The 20922-nt window shown below is 42.0% G+C and overlaps 1 protein-coding gene across 5 annotated transcripts in view; it reads right to left on the bottom strand.

Moving 5' to 3' along the window:
• CRTC1 (CREB regulated transcription coactivator 1) overlaps positions 1-20922 on the bottom strand; it is a 72919-nt gene that overhangs the window by 10767 nt on the left and 41230 nt on the right. For 3 of the 5 annotated variants that reach the window (XR_006277019.1, XM_038383901.2, XM_038383900.2), the window contains exons 6-11: positions 19793-19878; positions 17350-17393; positions 16416-16636; positions 5873-6000; positions 4753-5004; positions 1732-1833 (exon numbers count right to left, since the gene is read on the bottom strand). Coding sequence is in view for 3 of the 5 variants with exons in the window: in XM_038383901.2 (XP_038239829.1) it covers positions 1732-1833; positions 4753-5004; positions 5873-6000; positions 16416-16636; positions 17350-17393; positions 19793-19878 (833 nt within the window). In the remaining 2 variants the exon portion in view is untranslated. The remainder of the gene's footprint in view (positions 1-1731; positions 1834-4752; positions 5005-5872; positions 6001-16415; positions 16637-17349; positions 17394-19792; positions 19879-20922) is intronic. The other 2 variants (XR_006277020.1, XM_043502685.1) reach the window with 1 other exon arrangement.

The raw sequence follows: 20922 nt of genomic DNA on the forward strand, positions 1-20922 counted from the left end.
TAAAAATACATAGCTAGTTATGTCAACCCACCCGTTGACTTACAGATGTGGGAAGGAGAATAGGTTTTCTAATTTAACAAGGTATCGAGAACTATTTTCCAATCTTTCCCATTTGGCTTTTGTTAGATGGCAACCCATATCTCAGCATCCTATTTAGAAGTATAGTACTTCAAACCAAGTTCTGCTAGTTTGGAAACTAATTGTTCCTTGTAAATTGGTCTGACGTATCCCTTTGTCAACATACCAAATATGAAATGAAATGTTTTTAAGAGGCCAAATAGTAAAATAGGCAATGTAATTAAACTCCACCTCCTTCCATATACCTGCTAGAGGAGGAACCACATGTCTGTTAGGCTAACTAATGAAAGTTAGGCACATCATAGTGACTTGGTTTAGATACGGAGGGAAGACCAATAGGAAAAACTGCTCTCCATGGCATTCCACCACTTTAGACTGCCCCATGACAATAAGGTAACTGTTCTGAGGACACAGGCAAGGAGGAGTTACTGACCAGTCAATGGACAATCAATAGGGTGCACTTCCTTTCAGGGTGAGAATCAGTAACAGTGTCTGGTAGCAGCATTAACCTAATGGCAGCTTTGAGAAAAAGGCGTACGTTTTCTTGCCTACTCTGAGCCATACAAAGACAAAGCAGAGCTAGAAGAGGCAGGCAGAAGAATCAGTTACAGTGGCAGTGAAGTGAAGTCACACTGACAGCCCTAACCCTCAAATCTATTACTGAGTTCACTAAGTTCTGACTGAAATCACTGACTTAAGTCTATGGCTAATGGCCAGGATAGATGAAACTCCAACTTTGAGGAATAATTTTATTTATTTTAATTATGCTTCTCTTTATAAATATCCTTTAAAAGTTAAAGTACCAGAAAACAGAAAATACAATTTCAGACTCTCTCATGGTGTCCAACGAGCACTCCCTTCTGCATCCCATCATCATTTTTGGGATGTAAGAAAGGGCAACAACTTTGACCTATTTCAGCAGCACTAGGAGGAGATTCTAAACTATCTCAGCACTGCCTGATTAGCAGTTCTCCCTAAAACTAGTTCACTATTTCTTTAGTTGCCCTGCAGCTGGCAGATTAAATTCCTGTTGCTCTGTTCAAATACGGGCACAATGATTTGTGGGACTCTTGCACATAAAAATTAATAATTACACTGACAGGGAAGATAGCCACCCTGCAAAACTCATATTTAATGTTTTTCTAACCTGTTTCTTTCAAGCCGTGAAATGGAGTTACTGCCTTTTCAAGAGTCCACTTTCTACAGAGGTTTCTTTAGAAGTGTCCATTGTTTCCTCCCTTAATTGCTCCTGAGGATGTGAGCTGTATTCAGAGGTGCACAAATCACCTGGACAGACCTCCCCATCCACTCACTTCCTTTCGCATCCTTGTGCCCTTCCAGCCACTCCAACAATCATTGCTATAGACTCACAATGCTTCCTATGAAGCATCATTCCCTTTTTTGAAAGGGATCTTTCTGGATGCATTTTCTGCGGAGCTCTCACGAAGGAGTAATTGACAGTAGCTTCTATTAAAGTTTGAATTCACCAACTTTTGGAAAACTCTGTATCTGAATGAAGCTGCAAACATGATGAGACATCAGTGATGCATGAAGCACAAAGTTACAGTGAGACAACCATGGGTCAGTAATGGAAAGACTCAACTAAAAAACAAACACAAGAAGCAAGGCCTGTGGAAGCACAGAGTCCCTTACTTGAGGGGAGCTGCCAGGAGAGAAGCCTTGATTGGAGACAGGAGAGGTGGGAGACTGGTTGGCTGGGGATCCAGCATTACTGCGGTACTGCTGGAGTGAAGCCTACAGAACAACACAGAATTAAAGACCATGGGATTGATGGAAGGTTGAAAAATTATATACTTATTGGTATAGAGCTGGGGAAGCCAGGTGAGATCATCTTCAAGAACTCCCGGAAATCAGCAATTATGTTATGACTGCGAATAATGCCCCAATCATCATGAAAAAGGTCAAGATACCAACATGGCATGGTCTGGTGTCTAACTATGCACACCTAAAAACAGGGCAGTGCTGTTATTCAAGTATTTCTGGTTTAATGTTTTGTTTTCATTTCTTTAAAAAACCGACACATAAAATAGACATGTGGAAAGAGGCCTCCCAATCTGGGAATAATTTGACAATATGGGCATTGATACCTTCAAACTCAACTGCCACCTTCTCCCCTTCTGAATTTGATGCTTATGGCCCTTAGAAAAGTGATACGAGTACTGTTCTTCCTACTCTTAGGAATTAGTCTAGGTATATTAATTAGGTTAAAATGTATAATTGCAAAGACAAATGCTTTTCATAACTACGTACTTTCCAACTGTATGAACTAGACACCATCTGATACATACACTGTCTGTAGGCTAATGCTAGCTATGCCCATATAGTTTTTAGCCTTAGTGAGATAAGATGTTCACAGAATTACCTTTTCACTGTCACATACAGTACCCTGGATTAAGGTCAGAGAATCACTCAAACGCAAAACAGATACAGAGCAGCTGTTGAAATAATAAACAGCGCTCTTTCTATAATGCTGTCTTTGAGAGCCAAGATTATTATGAGGAAGAACCCAATATCGCTGACCAAGGAGTAATTTAATCAGACAATTTTATAAAGTGAGGAGTGGTGTATTAACACTATCTGACACTGTTTAAAATGCATAAAGAATAACTCAAGGTTAGTACACCTTCTTGACAAAGGATTTGGGTTTCCGTTTGTTTTTTAAGATCCATAGAATTCAGGTATTATATTGAGGTATTGCATACTGGCCTTCAGAGGGGCTATGAGGATTAACAGAAAACCCTTCAGTGAAGCTGCACTGTAGCTTAGAATACTTTTTTTACCCATGTTTAAAATGTAGTGTACTTGTATACAATTTCAAATTCTAAAGAGAAACTGAACATTCTGAATTTTAAGGGCTTAGAAAAGTTTAGGATGAGGAAAGCAATGTGAAAAGCAGAGAAGGAAAATCAGAATATCTGCATTAGTTATTGCATAAACATTAGAAAGAAAACATTCAGACGTTTTGAGTAGCTGGCATGTCAAAACCAATATCTCTTCAAACTACTGATTTCTGTTTCACCTTTATCTTCTCCTACTCCCTCACAATCCTGGCACAGAAGCCACACCAGCACAACCTGGTTTAAACCTGATCCCCAGATTGAAACCCACAATCATGTCTTAGCCCTCCATAATGAAATGGCTCCTCTTGTTATCTGAAAAGCTGCTAGTACTATCCCACTGCCAGGAAGAGAAGATTTTTCAATGAAATCAGAGACAGCAATTCACTGGTCTTTGGAGCAGAACCAGCAGAGAATGTGCCGGGTACCTCTTTCTAGCAATGGGACATCATCTCAGGGCTGGCCTATTATATTGAACCACCTTCTGAATTCTGGATTCCAGTTTGTAGGAAGAGACTGGACAATTTACAATAGAAAATTGCGCTTTCTTGGTTTAAGTCTGCCCTTCAACCACCATACATATGGCTGTGTCTACTCAGTTCTTTAGAGCGACTTGAAAGCAACTATAACAAACTCTCCAAGAAATAATGTTAGCCAAAAAAATTCCTCTTGAACAAACTGCTGTGCTTTAAAAAACAGTATCTGTGGTTTTCTGCATCTTTGGTGGAAAATGCTGGTTAGCACAACTTTATTAAACTTCAGCTAAATTTCTCATCCTGGCTGTGTAGCACTCAACTTGTGGATACCAGATTCGCCTGGGGCAAAAAATAAGTACATATGGTAACTGGGAAAGTAGCAGTACACTAGCACTAAAACGCAAATGCTGCTGTCTGAAAATTAAACAAGTCTGATCAAACTCCATTTTGGCAGACACCTGAACATAGTTAATATGGATAAATATTTTTCAGTTTTATGAAATTCTGGTCTTTCCAATTGCATAGAAATGTCTCGTCTTTCAGAGCTTAAAACTAGCCAAATTTAAAAAGATGCTTCTCACTTTACAGATAGAGATGTTTATAAAATGGTACTTTTTAATTCAGTCTCTTCATACCTAGCTGATAGTCACGTCATTGCTGCTTTCCAACACCTTGTAAACTGCAATGCTAACACAGATGCTTATCTACATCTTCCCTTCTAAAGGCATAGGGCACTCAACTTGTAGATGTGTCATTTAAAATGACAATTTTTTCCCCAATCATTGGAGAATATTTTTCCTTTATTAAAAAAACCTTACTGACATATCACCTTGATCTTTGACTTGCCAGTTTATAAATTTTATACATCATCCACCCAAAGAATAAGGGTCTTTATTACCCACCTATTTATTTTTTTTCTGGCCCTGAAACTGTCTCTCTGAAGACACATCTCCACTGCTTCAAACTTGAGTTTGTTAAACTGATCTTTAAAAAAAATCTATTTAAACTATTTCAAGTGGGCCTGAATTTAGACAGGGTTAACCAGAGTTATGGAGCCATTCCCATTTTACCAAGTGTTCTAAAATCATATTCAGTAGTTTAAACAGTTTGGCCTGGTTCATATAGGTTAGCCATATTATGTTTAAAACATTTTTATAATATGGTTGAACCAAACTGATTGAATCCAGTGTATACAGTGCCTGGATGCGGAACTGCTACAAGGGCTATCTAGTTAGAACTCTGACAATGCAGGCCAACACTGCTGTTGAATTCTACCAGGTCATGTTCTCTGGAAGAAAGCTATTTGTTTCCACTTATCTTCAGGCATTGCCCAAACTTACCGAGTTGATGTCTATGCCCATGGAAGGTTGGGTCTGGCTGCCTGGAGGTGACTGTGGGATGGTTGATGGTACCGTGACTGAGAGGGGGGGAAGCTGTGCTCCTCGCTGTAAGCCAGAAGTCTGCATTAAAGGGGCATTCTGAGGCAGACTACTTGCCACTTGGGTCTGTTGCTGTTGCTGGGAACTAGCCTGGGTAAAAAACTGATATGGTGGAAGCTGCTGTTCCAAAGACAATGCATCCATAGCCACAGCCTTAAAGAGAAAACAGGAAAATGTACTACGCAGAGCTCTGGTTCAACTCCGAGACTCCTAAAATTTCATACCAAGTGAATATTCATATACATCTAAGTGTTATATATCACATAAGCAATCTGGAAAGTTATCCGAGATCTTGCATTTAAAAAAACAACAACTTACATTTTAACCTTCAAGGATGTGGCTTAAAGGGTCTAATTTGATATTTTATTTGTTGTAAATAAATAAAAAGTGTGTTTGCAAACCTAGCTTAATGTTTGATTTGAGAGCTGACAATTCAGTCAGTCAAGGAAAACCCATCTACTAAGTCCCTGTTCTGAGCCCCTCAAGGACCAAACTAGAGCATGCCAGGTATGGCAGAGGCAGCCTACAGGTGCATCAAAGGGTCAAAAATCCTAAGAGCCAAAGGAGTTTCTCACGATTCACATGGAAGCATGAAACACAAGAGAATCTTGTGATGGTATCTTTAAAGAAAGATGTTTTCCTTAGTGCTTCCAAGGCCTTGGAAGACAAAGTGAAATCTGTTTCCTTAAACTGTCTTCTCCACTGTCCGACAGCATACATGAATTTATCTTGGTAGAATTGCTCAGATCTGGCTGCTGGCTTTGATTTTAAAAAACAAAAACGCCCCAAAGCATTTATTTATAAAAAGGAACATGATGACACTAACTTTACAAACATACCTAAAGAAGAAAATTATGAAATTAATGATGCAACTACAGGTTTATCAACCTTACAGCTAATATTTCCCTATGTGAATGAAGTCAGAAACAGACAGCTATGATCTAAAACTTTACAAAGTGGAACAAGGTTCATTATTCTTATAAAATGTAGTCCTTCTCCAGATCTCCAAGCAGCCTCCTACCTGAGTAATTGGCGACAGAGGTGAGAGCGTAGGAGACATCTGTTGGGACTGTGGTCGTCTGGAGTCTGCATTCAGTGAGAGGGGACTGACAGCTGGCTGCCGGGATGAGGCTTGCGTCGTTGTCATTCCTGCCACAAATGGAAGAAACCCGTTTACGCAGGAACTGTGGTGATGCTTGTTTATATTTAACAATTTGTTTATATGAAGTAAAATTATGGATAAATAAATGGATTAATTTTACAAAAAACTTTAAAGTGTTGAATATGGCTAGGCCAATATTCTATGCTGAATGCAGCATCAGGCTTAAATTCTTAGCAAATCTGTAATGGATTTTGTGACAGTGAAAATGCCACGATGGAGAGAAGATTGTTGCAAGCATCTTTGCTGATCACTCCTGTTAAATAGATACTGCCATTCAATTAGCTCAGTGGTTGTCAAACTGGCATGCAGAGCCTTTCTTGATGCTTCACAGAATGAAACATTTTGAGAACTGGGCAGTGCAGTCTGTGGTGCAGGGAACAGGAAGGGGGTCTGCAAGACTATCCCTTCTAACAAAGTGGCCCACAGTCTGACAATCAGAACCACCAACCTATCCCAAAGGCCATGAGACCCACTGGAAACTTCCATGGGCAAATGAAGTCAGGTCATTTTATAAAAAACTAAATACGAGCAGGGCCATAATTTTGTTTCCTGGAATGATGGGGAAGGCTGTTATCTGTGTTCATCTCATAGTCCTGAGCCACTTCTTATTTCCCCTACTAATATCCTGCACTTTCAAGACCCTGCATTGTGGCTACCATTGTTCCATGCCAAATGGACTCCCTCTGGCTGCAGGCAACCCTATTTATTAATACTTACCCTGCTATGACACCCTTCATTCACAGATCTCAAGTGCTGTACAGACATTAATTAAGCCTTACACAGACTTACACGGAAACCACGTAGGGGGCCCACATCCGTAAGCAATCTCAGGTGTTCATATACTACAAGGACGACCATACAAAGCACCTAGGCAGAAAATACCTGTTTGACAAATCAGTGATGAATGGTTGCATTGTGGGAGAGTTTTTCTTTTGTTACTGGAATAAGAGGTCAGATTTATAGATGAGGGAGGTTTCAATGGTCAGCACAGAACGCTCTACAACAGTTACTAGGGATATTCCTACCCCTACTTAGTTTGCACGGCATCAGCACTTTTCATCAGGGGATCTCTAAGCACTTTGTTAACTAACCCTCACAACATCCCTGTGGCATAGATATTAATATGCCCACTTTACAGTTGGGTAAATTGAATGCACAGAGATTAAATGACTTTCCCCGAAGTCAATGAGGAAGAAAATGGCAGAGCTGAAAATAGAAACTGTCCATCTCAACCCCACCATCTCCTCCTCTGACCATTAAAGAAACTTCTTCCACCTCCCAGAAGTGCTGCTGTTAAATGAGATACTTTCTCATTCCTCAAGTTCTCATGACTGAAGATAAAGCAAGCAACCTTATGATGAAAGACTGCAAAGTTGCTGTAATTTACCGACTCTTTCTGTAGGGAAGGAGCAAGTCCATGTTTCTGTGAGTAGTCATGACTGAGGTATCAGTGAGAAACAAGGACAACACAGAATCTAACACCAAAACTTTTGCCACAATTTGAATAGTGCTTCTGGCTCTCATTCATGTGACAAGTTTGAACAACCCAACAGCTCCAGATGGTGTATCAGAGTTGCAGAAACTTGGACCAGAAAGACAAGGAAACAAGTTACTCAGGCCTGGCTTACACTAAAAAATGAGGTCACTTTAACTACATCCACCAGGAGGTGTGAAAAATCCACACTCCCAAGGGGTCTTGTTAAGCCGACCTAAATTCCCATGTAGACAGTGCTACATCGGTGCAAGAATTCTAGCTCCTGCATCACGGAGAAGGTGGATTTCTATGGTGTAGGTAGTGTCTACACTGAAGCGCTACAGCGGTGCAACTGTGCCGCTGAAGTGTTAAGCGTAGACAAGCCCTGAGTCTTGTGCTTTCGTTCTGCCCTTCCCTGCTCCCAGTGTTATATACTAGAAGGTAGTACATTGAACAGGTAATTTCCCCCCCCCCATTGTCCTTATGCCACAGAATCCATAACAATGCTTCTGCCCACTGTATTCACCAGTCCTATTCCAGGTGCATTTGAAAGGAGATAAATGGTTTACTTGCAGGAAAAGAACAAGGGCAAAGCAAGAACAGATTCATTACAAGTGTAATGGATTTGTTCACGTGTTGATGAATAGGACACACAAATAGTTTTCATTACAATAAACTAAACAGCATTGAATATGAATTCCCCACAAAAGCAACCAATCTCAACAGGTAACATCTGTCAAGGTTCTGCATTCACTCTGACCTGTATTGCCTATTAACTTCAGCTCATCCTTGAAAAACTGGGATAAAGGCAGCACTCATTGAAACACTATGTAGCTAATGCAAAAGGTTATTTCAATTCTTAATTATGACAAAGTGCTCTCTGTACCCACTGGAGGCTGATGCAAGAAGCAACACTACAGAGATTGTCAGAGCCTTTGACACAGAGTTTCCATCTTCACACCAAAGCAACTGAAGTTCATTTTAGGTATTATGTTATGGAACAAGGACAGGACAGTCCATTCGATACAGCTCTGAGTCTGCTTCCTGAACAACAGGTTAGTTTTTGTGCATCTCAACATCAGAGAGCTACTGACAAGCTGGATGAAACATAGGCTATGTCTACACTACGAAATTAGGTCGAATTTATAGAAGTCTGTTTTGTAGAAAGCATTTTTATACAGTCTAAGTGCATTTGGTCAGCATTTAGTCGGCGGAGTGCATCCACAGTACCGAGGCAACCGTCGACTTCCAGAGCATTGCACTGTGAGTAGCTATCCCACAGTTTCCCGCAGTCTCCGCCGCCCATTTCAATTCTGAGTAGAAATCCCAATGCCTGATGGGGCAAAAACATTGTCACAGGTGGTTCTGGGTACATATCGTCAGGCACCCCTTTCCCACCCTCCCTCCTTGAAAGCAATGGCAGACAATCATTTCACACCTTTTTTCCTGGATTACCCGTGCAGACGCCATACCACGGCAAGCATGGTGCCCGCTCAGCTCACCGTCACCATATGTCTCCTGCGTGCTGGTAGACGTGGTACTGCACTACTACACAGCAGCAGCTCATTGCTTTTTGGTAGCAGACAGTGCAGTATGACTGGTAGCCATCGTTGCTGTACTCCAGGGTGCTCTTTTAGCCAACCTCGGTGAGGTCGGTTGGGGCGCCTGGGCAAACATGGGAGTGACTCAGCCAGGTCATTTCCCTTTTAAGTTTTGTCTCATGGCGATTCAGTCCTGCTGGCAGTCCTACTGCACTGCCTTCCAATGAGCAGCCAGGAGACGACGATGGCCAGCAGTCATACTGCACCATCTTCTGCCGAGCACCCAGGAGATGACGATGGCCAGCAGTCGGACTGCACTGTCTGCTGCCAGCAAGATGTATAAACATAGATGAAGTGGATCAAAACAAGAAATAGACCAGATTTGTTTTGTATTAATTTTCTCCTCCCTTCCCCAGTGAAATCAACAGCCTGCTAAACCCAAGGTTTTGAGTTCTTTCTTGAGGGGGCCATTCTGTTTCTCCTTGATGCAAAGCCACCCCCTTTTTTGATTTTAATTCCCTGTAAGCCAACCCTGTAAGCCATGTTGTCAGTCGCCCCTCCCTCAGTCAGAGCAACAGCAGACAATTGTCTGCGCTGAAAAAAGGCGCAAAACGCCATAGCACTGGAAACATGGAGCCCGCTCAGATCACCGTGGCAATTATGAGCACTATAAACACCACATGCGTTATCCAGCAGGATATGCAGAACCATAACCTGCAAGAAAAGCAAAACCAGGCGAGGAGGAGGCAACTCAGCGCCGTGACGAGAGTGATGAGGACATGGACATAGACTTCTCACAAAGTATGGGCAGCTGCAATGTGCACATCATGGTCTCAATTGGGCAGGTTCATGGCGTGGAACGCCGATTCTGGGCCCGGGAAACAAGCACAGACTGGTGGGACCGCATAGTGTTGCAGGTCTGGGACGATTCCCAGTGGCTGCGAAACTTTCGCATGCATAAGGGCACTTTCATGGAACTTTGTGACTTGCTTTCCCCTGCCCTGAGGCGCAAGAATACCAAGATGAGAGCAGCCTCACAGTTAAGAGGTGAGTGGCAATAGCCCTGTGGAAGCTTGCAACCCCATACAGCTACCGGTCAGTCAGGAATCAATTTGGAGTGGGCAATTCTACTGTGGGGGCTGCTGTGATGCAAGTAGCCAACGCTATCACTGAGCTGCTGATATCAACTCTGACTCTGGGAAACGTGCAGGTCATAGTGGATGGCTTTGCTGCAATGGGATTCCCTAACTGTGGTGGGGGGATAGACAGAACCCATATCCCTATCTTGGCACCGGAGCACCACGGCAGCGAGTACATAAACCGAAAGGGGTACTTTTCAATGGTGTTGCAAGCACTGGTGGATCACAAGGAACATTTCACCAACATCAACGTGGGATGGCCGGGAAAGGTACATGACGCTCACATCTTCAGGAACTCTGGTCTGTTTCAAAAGTTGCAGCAAAGGGCTTACTTTCCAGACCAGAAAATAACCATTGCGGATGTTGAAATGCTACAGTTATCCTTGGGGACCCAGCCTACCCCTTAATGCCATGGCTCATTAGCCAAACACAGGCACCTTGGACAGTAGTCAGGAGCTGTTCAACTATAGGCTGAGCAAGTGCAGAGTGGTGGTAGAATATGCATTTTGGTGTTTAAAAGCGCGCTGGTGCGGTTTACTGACTCGGTTAGACCTCAGCAAAACCAATATTCCCATTGTTATTACTGCCTGCTGTGCGCTCCACTATATCTGTGAGAGTAAGGGGGAGACGTTTATGGCGGGGTGGGAGGTTGAGGCAAATGGCTTGGCCGTTGATTACGCGCAGCTAGACACCAGGGCGGTTAGAAGAGCACAGGAGGGCGCGGTGCGCATCAGAGAAGCTTTGAAAACCAGTTTCAGGAATGGCCAGGCTATGGTGTGAAAGTTCTGTTCGTTTCTCTTGATGAACCCCTTCCCCCTCCCCCGTTTTACTCTATTCTCCATTAAAGCTAAGCACCCTCCTCTCCCCCCTTCGATCACCGCTTGCAGGGGCAATAAAGTCATTGTTGTTTCACGTTCATGCATTCTTTATTTATTCATCATCCAAATAGGGGGATAACTGCCAAGGTAGCCCGGGAGGGGTGGTGGCGGAGGGAAGCACCAGGTGGGGTGGTGGAGGAGGGAAGGACAAAGCCACACAGCCCTTTAAAACTTATTGAATGTCAGCTTTCTGTTGCTTGGGCAATCCTCTCTGGCGGAGTGACTGGGTGGCCGGAGGCCCCTGCACCGTGTTCTTGGGCATCTGGGTGAGGAGGCTATGGAACTTGGAGAGGAGGGCAGTTGGTTACACAGGGGCTGTAGCAGCGGTCTGTGCTCCTGCTGCCTTTCCTGCAGCTCAACAATACGCTGGAGCATATGTGTTTGATCCTCCAGCAGCCTGAGCATTGACTCCTGCCTTCTTTCAGCAAGCTGACGCCCCCTACCATCTTCAGTCCGCCACCTCTCCTCGCAGTCATATTGTGCTTTCCTGCACTCTGAGATTGTCTGCCTCCAAGTATTTTGCTATGCTCTGTCAGTGTGGGAGGACAGCATGAGGTCAGAGAACATTTCATCACGAGTGTGTTTTTTTCACCTCCTAATCTTCGCTCGCCTCTTGGAAGGAGAAACATTTGCAGCTGGTGGAGGGGGGGGGGGAAGGGAGAGTGGTAGTTAAAAAGACGCATTTTATAGAACAACGGGTACACTCTTTCATGGTAAACCTTGCTGTTAACATTACATAGCACATGTGCTTTCATTACAAGGTCACATTTTGCCTCTTATTGAGGGTATGCCGGTTTGGTGTGAGAGATCACTCACACAGGGCTGGGTAGCAGAATTGGGCTTGCAGGCAGCCATGGTAAGCCACAGTCTTTTGGCTTCTTTAACCTTCATAGCATGTGGAATGATTTCAAACAGCAGCGCCCTCATTTCCCATACGAAGTAGCCGTTGGGTTGGCCACTAAAAATGGGTTGGCAATTTAAAAGGAGGGGCTCTGGTTTCCGTGTTCTTGTGCAGCAGAAACCCAACTAACCCCTCACCCACACCCAATTCTCTGGGATGATGGCTTCATCCCACACCCTACCGCGTGGCTAACAGTGGGGAAGATTTCTCTTCAGCCACAGGCAAGCAGCCCAGCAGAAACGGGCACCTCTGAATGTCCGCTTACTAAAACCACCCTATTTCAACCAGGTGACCATGAATGATATCACTCTCCTGAGGGTAACACAGAGATAGAGAACAGATGTTGTCTGAATGCCAGCAAACACCGGGACCACACGCTGCAATGCTTTGTTCTGCAATGATTCCCAACTATGTGCTACTGGCCTGGCATGGTAAAGTGTCCTACCATGGAGGATGGAATAAGGCTGCCCTCCCCAGAAACCTTTTGAAAAGGCTTTGGGAGTACATCAGGAGAGCTTTATAGAGATGTCCCTGGAGGATTTCCGCTCCATCCCCAGACACGTTAACAGACTTTTCCAGTAGCTGTACTGGCTGCGAATGCCAGGGCAAATTAATCATTAAACACGCTTGCTTTTAAACCATGTTTAATATTTACAAAACGTACACTCACCAGAGGTCCCTTCTCTGCCTTCAGGGTCCGGGAGCCTGCCTTGGGTGGGTTCAGGGGGTACTGGGTCCAGGTCCAGGGTGATAAACAGATCCTGGCTGTTGGGGAAATCAGTTTCTCCGCTTCCTTGCTGTGAGCTATCTTCCTCGCCCCCAAAACCTGCTTCCGTATTGCCTCCCTCTCCTTGGTCGGAGTCAAAGCACTGGATTGGGGTAGTGGTGGCTGCACCCCCTAGAATGGCATGCAGCTCATCATAGAAGCAGCATGTCTGGAGCTCTGAACCAGAGCGGCCGTTTGCCTCTCTGGTTTTTGGGTATGCTTGCCTGAGCTCCTTAATTTTCAAGCAGCACTGCTGCGGGATGCTGTTATAGCCTCTGTCCTTCATGCCATTGGAGATTTTTTTCAAATATTTTGGCGTTTCGTCTTTTCGAACGGAATTCTGCCAGCACGAATTTGTCTCCCCATACAGCGATCAGATCCCGTACCTATCATTCGGTCCATGCTGGAGCTCTTTGGCAATTCTGTGACTGCATGGTCTCCTGTGATGATGAGCTCTGACTGCATGGTGACCTGTGCAGGTGAGATTGCCATGCTGGCCAAACAGGAAATGAAATTCAAAAGTTCGCAGGCCTTTTCCTGTATATCTGGCTAGTGCATCTGAGTTGAGAGCACTGTCCAGAGCGGTCACAACTGAGCATGCTGGGATAGCTTCCTGAGGCCAATACTGTTGAATTGAAGCCCCGGTACCCCAAATTTGACCTGGCAAGGCTGATTTCAGCGCTAATCCCCTCGTTGGGGGTGAAGTAAAGAAATAGATTTTAAGAGCCCTTTAAGTCGAAAAAAAGGGCTTCATCGTGTGGATGGGTGCAGGGTTAAATCGAGATAACGCTGCTAAATTTGACCTCAACTCGTAGTGCAGACCAGGCCTTAGAAGAGCAGCAAAAATAAGCACCTGCAGAAACTGACTTACAAGCAAATGACTAAAATAATTAAACACAGACCACTTTTTAAACAATGGTCCAGGTGTGTTGAAGGACTGGAGCGGAAAGAAGGCATGCAACATAACAGTTACTAATATTTTTAATATCCAATTTTTAAATCAAGATTGGAAGATTTTCTAAAAGATGTGTGCTAGAAATTATTTTGGGGAAACTCTCTGGATTGTGTTATGCAAGAGGTTAGACTAGATGGTTCCGGGTTCCTTCTGGCTTTTGAATCTATGAAAAAATCTAATTGGTGCAAAAAACAACAAGGAGGGAGAGGAGAGGAATCGTTTAAGGAGATTCATTATAACTATATGTATCAGGAATTTCTAACATACCTATCTGGTATCTAAGCACCAAAGAGTAAATTGCAAGAAAGCCATGAGAAACAGAGCTGGGCAGAGAATGGCAATTCCATTTCACTGAAAATTTAGAAATTTGGTTTCATAGCAATTTGAAACAAATCAAACATTTCAAAATCCTCCATGAAACAGAATTACTGTTCTCTGCCCAGTTCTACTGGGAATCTCAACCCTAAAGCAGTCAGCCTGGTGGGTAGTCCTGGAGCCAGAGACCCTGGAAGGCTGGGCTGCTTGACATGTGAGAACCCCAAATCCCTGGGCCACCAACACCTGGTCAGCTGCTAGGGAGGCTGCTGAAAAGCCTGCAAGCCCAGACTGCTGAGGAGCTGGGCAGGAAGTTTCCAGCGGAATTTCATTGATATCAACACAGCTCCGCAAAATGCCTAGATTTTGATGAATCATCAAGTTCTGATGAAAATGTTTTGTGTAAATATTTCCAACTAGCTCTAATAAGAAATCCAAAAAGGTGCATTCTCTCCCCTTACACCTCCTCCAAAGCACAAGGGCAAGTGTTCAGAAAAGCATATCTCGACATATACAATGGGAAATAGCTTCTGGGAAAAGCTTGATTAAAAAAGCGTGTTTTATATTTTAATTTGGACAATTGTAACTAAAAATAAGGGAATTAAATTAATTAAGGACTGTTCAGCACATCTGTGAATGAAAATATTTCTAACAGTATTCTTGTGACATTCTTTAAATTATTGTCACTGGTTATGTGTCCACCTGATTTGAATCATTAGAGTTTCTCAGGATGCTATGCAGCGAGTACTTTTAAGAAAAGCTTGCAAGGGTGCTTTGCCAAAGGAAGTACACTTCTCTTGCCAGATACAACAGCACGACTCCATTTTATGACTAGCAAACAAAAGTTAGCTGTAATTATTTGATGGTCAGACAAACTATTAACCCCACTCACATCTATTCCCCTAATAAGTATAACCTCAGAAGAAAAAGAGAGCGCCTTTATGGTAAGTAACATTTAGAAACCCTCTTCCAAGGGGTACTCAGATCCTATAACTTCAAGGTCTTTTGATCTAAGCAGTCTGAATTAACAGGCTTCTGTTCTGCAGGTTTTTCTGTTACAATGCCCAGTCATGCTCTGCAGCAGCCTGAAGAGCCAAGTTCTGTGCTCATCACTGATGGCTACCATATACAAAGAATGTTTATCCCAACTCCTATGCCACATGTCCCAGCACCACCTTCTTTCTCCTCCTCCCTTCTGGCCTTCATCTCTTATTCTGTTGTCAGTCTCTCTCCCTTCCCATTTCTTTGCTTCTTTTGCAGCCCATGATATACAGTGGATACAAAGTAATAGGGCACAGCAACAGAGGCAAGCTACACAAGAAAGGGAAGGAAGGAAGAGTGCAGTATAACCAAGACAACTTGTATAAAGAAATGAATGCTGGCAGCACTCATTCAGTGGCCCTCTGGCCTGGTGCTTTATAAAATGCAATTTCTTTGCTAACGGTGTTTTCAGTGATATTAGGCACCTGTTTGCTCAGGCAACATGAGTTATTTCAAAATAAAATAAAATAACCCAAGTCAGAGATTGATTCTTTTTGATCACTGGCTCAGGCTATATGCCTGAAAATACAGTATTTGTGCTGGTCTACTGACATTTTTCTAGCACGGCTGATAATGTGATTTTTAATTATGTATTATTTGTATTGAAGCAAGCCCTGAGACACAAACCAGAATCAAGGTCTATTGTGCTAAGAGGTGTACAAACACAAGAGTCCTTGCCCTAAAGAGCTTACAGTCCAAGACCACAATAAAACAAAGAGCGAGCAGGATACAACACTAAGACAACATGGTCCAGATGGTTATAAGTTTATTCCTGAAAGCCTTATGCAGGTGGGTGTATTTAGGATCTCTTCAAAAATGAAGTTTGTGCTATGAAACAGTCAGGCTTACAAATAATCCTGACTAGAACATATTTTAGGGGGCTTATATACTAATTCAGTCGCCAAACAGCCCACATTTGGTTCAGGTAAAGGAATGATACAATCTCTCAAGAGAGTCACCACAACAAAAAGAGGACAAAAGGAATGGAAACAAGAAATCAAGAAGTTTGCTGCAGTGGTTTCCCTACGTGGGTGCACTCTGGCTGGTACTCCAGAAAATGAGTCGAGTTACTGCCAAGATGCGGACATTACATCTCACCCTGGGAAGAATCATACAAAATAAAACCAGAATAACGCATGTGCGCCAAGAATGAAAGATGGAAGAATATCACAGAAGGGATACGCAAAACAGAGTTAATTAATTATGATTGTTTACACATTTCTTTATCCCAAAATGATTTATATGAGTTTCATATACACATGAAGCCAACTTTGAGATGAAACACAGCAGCTGTTTAGTAATGTTCAGCAATGCTACACAACTGTTGAGGGATAGAAAGTGACTTTTTACTGACAGACAACCTATAAATTAGCCCTTTGGCTATGTTCTTACCCTGACTGGCAGTGCTGATGCCCAAGTGAGTCAAGTTGGCTGCAAGGTTTCCGGTGCTATTGGAGCTACTCAGGGATGGGAACGTGGATTCCTCAGGATCTAGTGGTGTTGGGAGGGGAGAAGGGAAATGGATGTTTGTCAGGTCTGGCAGAGAGCCACCTGTGTTATGTGCAGCAGGAATCAGCGTTGTAGTGTTTTCCTGGTCAGCTGATGGAAAGATGCTAAATTTAAAAAAAATACAGTAACAAAAGTCAGTTGAGATTTTAGTCTACATACACACTTCCCACATGATATACAAAAGGAAAGTTTATCTGAAGCGATCATGCACAAAGCTATGTAAAAAAATATACATATAAAATATTTAGAGTGGTCACTGTTATAAAGTTTTATCATTTACCCACAGTTGTCACATGGCAATATTTTCAGTGGGGTTGCAGTTGTTTCCATATTATTTAGAAGAGGGAACTACACTTTGTGCATTTCATACAATCCCCTGGGTACTTATAAAGCCTATGTCTAACTCTACTTGAAGATCTCAGCTCCCAGTTTTACAGATTGTGAATCTGAGGCACAGAGAGGTCAAACGACTTGTCTGAGTTCACACAAAACATGTCAAACTGGGAATAAAACTCAGAATTCTTGGCTCTCCATCTCCTGTTTTAGATCACATGTACTCTGTATAATTAGAGACTGAATCTTGAACATTTTTTTAATGGTTTCATCATCTGGGTTACCATGGCCAAGCAAACCATGTTCAAGGAATGTTAGCATTCACCATGTTTTCAGTGTTTAAAAGTAGTCTGGTTAGCATTGTTTCACTGTCAGTATAGAGGGAACCTTAATTAATAGAGCTTATGGAGCATGAAGCTCAGGTACAGGCAGTGATCTTTTTACCTGCACCCCTAAAAACCATATACCCCACTCCCAAACTTACTTGATTCCTGGAACTTCACATGATTTAGGCCTCAATGACCCTGTCTAAAATAGAACAGAAAGACATTGTGAAAGGCAAAGAAATGTGGAAAACAACATTTAGGAAATAGTTTATTTTAAAAGATAGGAAACCTACTAAATGGAACAACTTAAGGAGAGCAGTTTCTCATATGCTCTTAAAAGCCTCTTCTTGCTTAAAATGGGTGTTTGGTGCCACAACAAAAAAAACCACTGATCTCAGCATGGACTTTAAGCCAGCTAAGAGTTCCAATGATAAACTAAACAAAATGAAGATGGAGCAAGAGTAAAACATCATCTGCTTAAATTAGCAAGCTAACATCAGCCACGTTGTTTTTCTTACTAAATCTAAGCCTATCGCTATACATCGGGGCTGTCGACGTTAAATGAATGAAAATCACAAAAACGCTAACTGAATGACAGAAAAGCAAGTAGCACTTTAGAAAAAAACTTGGAAAGTGCACGACTGGTATATCAATAAAACTTTAATAGGTTATCTAAGCCCTTATCTCCCACCTCACAGTGCCACACTCCAAAAGCTCCACAGCATAGCAACTTTCATACCAATGGAAGAGAAAAACACAAAGCTCTTTAACACTGCTCCATGAGTCTGCAAGGGAGTTACACAGAAGTACTTGCTCCCCATATCTCCCAGCTCAGGATATAAACTTTGATCCCTAATATTTGTTACATCAAGTATTTCCATTTTGATATTTCTGACTTCTCCTATTTCATGTCACATTTTGTTTTCCTGAAAATCTGCCTGGACAATTGCGGGGTACATTCTACCAAAAAAGGATTGCAACCTTCCTGATAAGACATAATAGTATGAAATGTATTAATTACTGCCTTTGCCAGCATATCTTTGTGCTAAAAGAACAGTTATTAGAAAGCAAAAAGCTCTCAGATGAGATGTAAGACTTTGCATCCAACTGTCATAAACCAGACACTCAGGCATCAAAGTACATCCAGAATACAAGTCCTACTTCTGTCTTAGTGAGTTCCAATAGCTTAGAGAAACTTGTCTTCTAGACACTTTATGGACATGAATACTACAGTAGTAATCCACAGAAAAAGAACCTTGCAGTCCTCCCACCAATGTCACTTTCAAGGCTTCTCATATGAAAATCCCACATGATGGCAACAGTCACTTTGTATGATCACAAAGCTGAATTAGCTACTCATAAATAAAAATCTGCATGTAATACAGGGAATGATCACTTGATTAACCAATGCATGCCTTTTTATAAAATATGCATACCCTTTTTAGAAAGGTTACATTTGCTAGGGATTGACTGTTAAAACACAATTCCCAAGGTATGCAGGGAGACCGTAGCAAAGAGAGAAGAAAAGGGAAAGCTGCCATGCTGAGAAGCCACAGTTAGACTTGGAAAATACTTTAACACAAAGAATAGCTCAAGAAAATCATTAATTCAGCCTTGGTTTTGAAGAACTTCATGAACCAAACATCCTTTCCCTATTGGTTCTTTAATATATTTTTTTCTAAATCAAAAGTTTATTAATATTCAATAATTCAGACCTGCTTAAACATCCAGACTTATGTAAGCATTAAAAAGATATTCAGATCTCAAAAGCAAATGCTACCATTGCTACTTCTATCTATCTAGTAACCAGGCTGATGGGGGAAAACATGGAGACAATAGCAGCTCTATAGGAGCAAAATAACTAAAATCCTGAATATTTACCATTTGTTTTAAAAGAAAAAAAATCTGATAATTATTTTGGTGCAGAAGTTGCCTTGAGAAATGCCAGTTAGACAAATTCACAGAAAAAAAAAAGGCAGGATGGTGAGTGGTAGAAATAAAAGCAGAGATACAAGTAGGGAAAGAGTGCATTTTATTTCATTAAAGTGGCTTTCTGCATTTGAAAAGATGATGGAAGAAGGTTTTAATTCTGTATTTCATTCATGTTGTTCTTACTGCTGCACCGTTAATGCAATAGCACAAGCTAAGGGTGACACATCAGCCTTCACTTTAAAATTTCCTGGAATCTGTCAATTCCTGACAAACCTTAATAAGTGAAACAAAAGCTTGGGTACTTTTTTAAAAAAGCAATTGCATAAGGGACCAACCTATTAATGGAGTTTTTACATGCAAACTTAACATTTACAGATAAATTTTAAAGCAAGACAGCTGAAAATCATTTTCTGCTTTATCAGTCTTCCAAGACACAAGTTCAGAATACAGTTTCCACCGAGACAGTTGACAATAAGCACAGAGAGATAGCTATACTGCTCCCTGATCTCACTTTACGTTGTTTGTTGCAGAATATAGAACTTCAATTCAAGTCTGACCAAGCAAAGTTCATTTCAATTCAACATTATTCAAAATGTTTACCTAATATATTTACAAAATACATTGTCTGGACTAGAACATCTGAACCTTACAAAGATTTGGCATTTCTACCTTTTTAGTGTCCCATGCTTGTTTAGAAAGAGCTTTGTCTGTTTCAGATGTGTTTTCCTCCATTCCAGGGACAGTCAATAACAACACTAGAAAACAGAATAAAAGTTAGCACATCCTAATATTATAAATCTGCTAAATCCTGCAGAAATAATCATATATTTCAGTCAGGAAAAAATGTGATATTTTTAACCGTAAATAATTCCTATTCTCAACTGATAAATAGGATGTATATTTCAGAATAAAACTATATCCAGATCACTAAAAAAATGCATTTCACCCCAAGTGTAGTTCATCAGCTTTCTAAAAAGCTATTTGTTTTTCCATCTAGAACAAAAAAAACTTTCAAAAGCATGTAAATGCCTTAACCTAAATGATACATGTGTGTATCATTTGGACTTTTGGGGGCATACCTCATGGCTCTCAGTGCTGCAGTAAGCTGAACCACTTTATGGCTATGTCTACACATGGATAAAAAAAAAACAACCATGCCTGGCCTGGATTAGTGGACTCGGGCTCACAGGGCTCAGACTGCAGGTCTGAAAAATTGCTGTGCAGACATTCAGGCAACAGGCTGGGGCCTTAGCTCAGGAACCCTCCAACCTTGCAGGTGGAGCCCCAAGACCCTAAGTCAGCTCACCTTCCCCAGCTGTGGCCACATAGTGGGTTTTTTCCTCCTGTGATTCTCTCTCAATTAATTGTGAGAGAACTTGTGTGACCTTCTTGACACATAGGAGGACCTGTGGGAAGGTACTAGAAGACTATCAGCACTTGAATGATTTAGCTCATGTCCTTACTGTACAAAGGGCAGGTTACCAGCCTGAGTGAAAGATGTACCCAGACTCTATAACCCCAGTTGGGCCAGCTAGCCAAGAGTTTAAAAGCATCAAACCTGGGCGAGCAAGTTGTTGTATGTGGAGGGGAGAGGGGTGTTAGGGGCAAGACCCAAGTAAGAGCCCAGGTTAACTCTGCAGCGAAGACATACCCTTATATACCTTTGAAAGTTTTACTCCAAATCTGATTTAGACTGCTCAAATCTAGATTGAGCACTGCATGCTGGGACCTGTAGTTTCCCCTTTGAGGCGGTGCCATTTTTTTATCTGCTCTATTTTAAGTAAGTGATATGCAAGAAT

Source organism: Dermochelys coriacea, chromosome 25 (genome assembly GCF_009764565.3).
Source record: "Dermochelys coriacea isolate rDerCor1 chromosome 25, rDerCor1.pri.v4, whole genome shotgun sequence".
NCBI classification, from domain to species: domain Eukaryota; kingdom Metazoa; phylum Chordata; order Testudines; family Dermochelyidae; genus Dermochelys; species Dermochelys coriacea.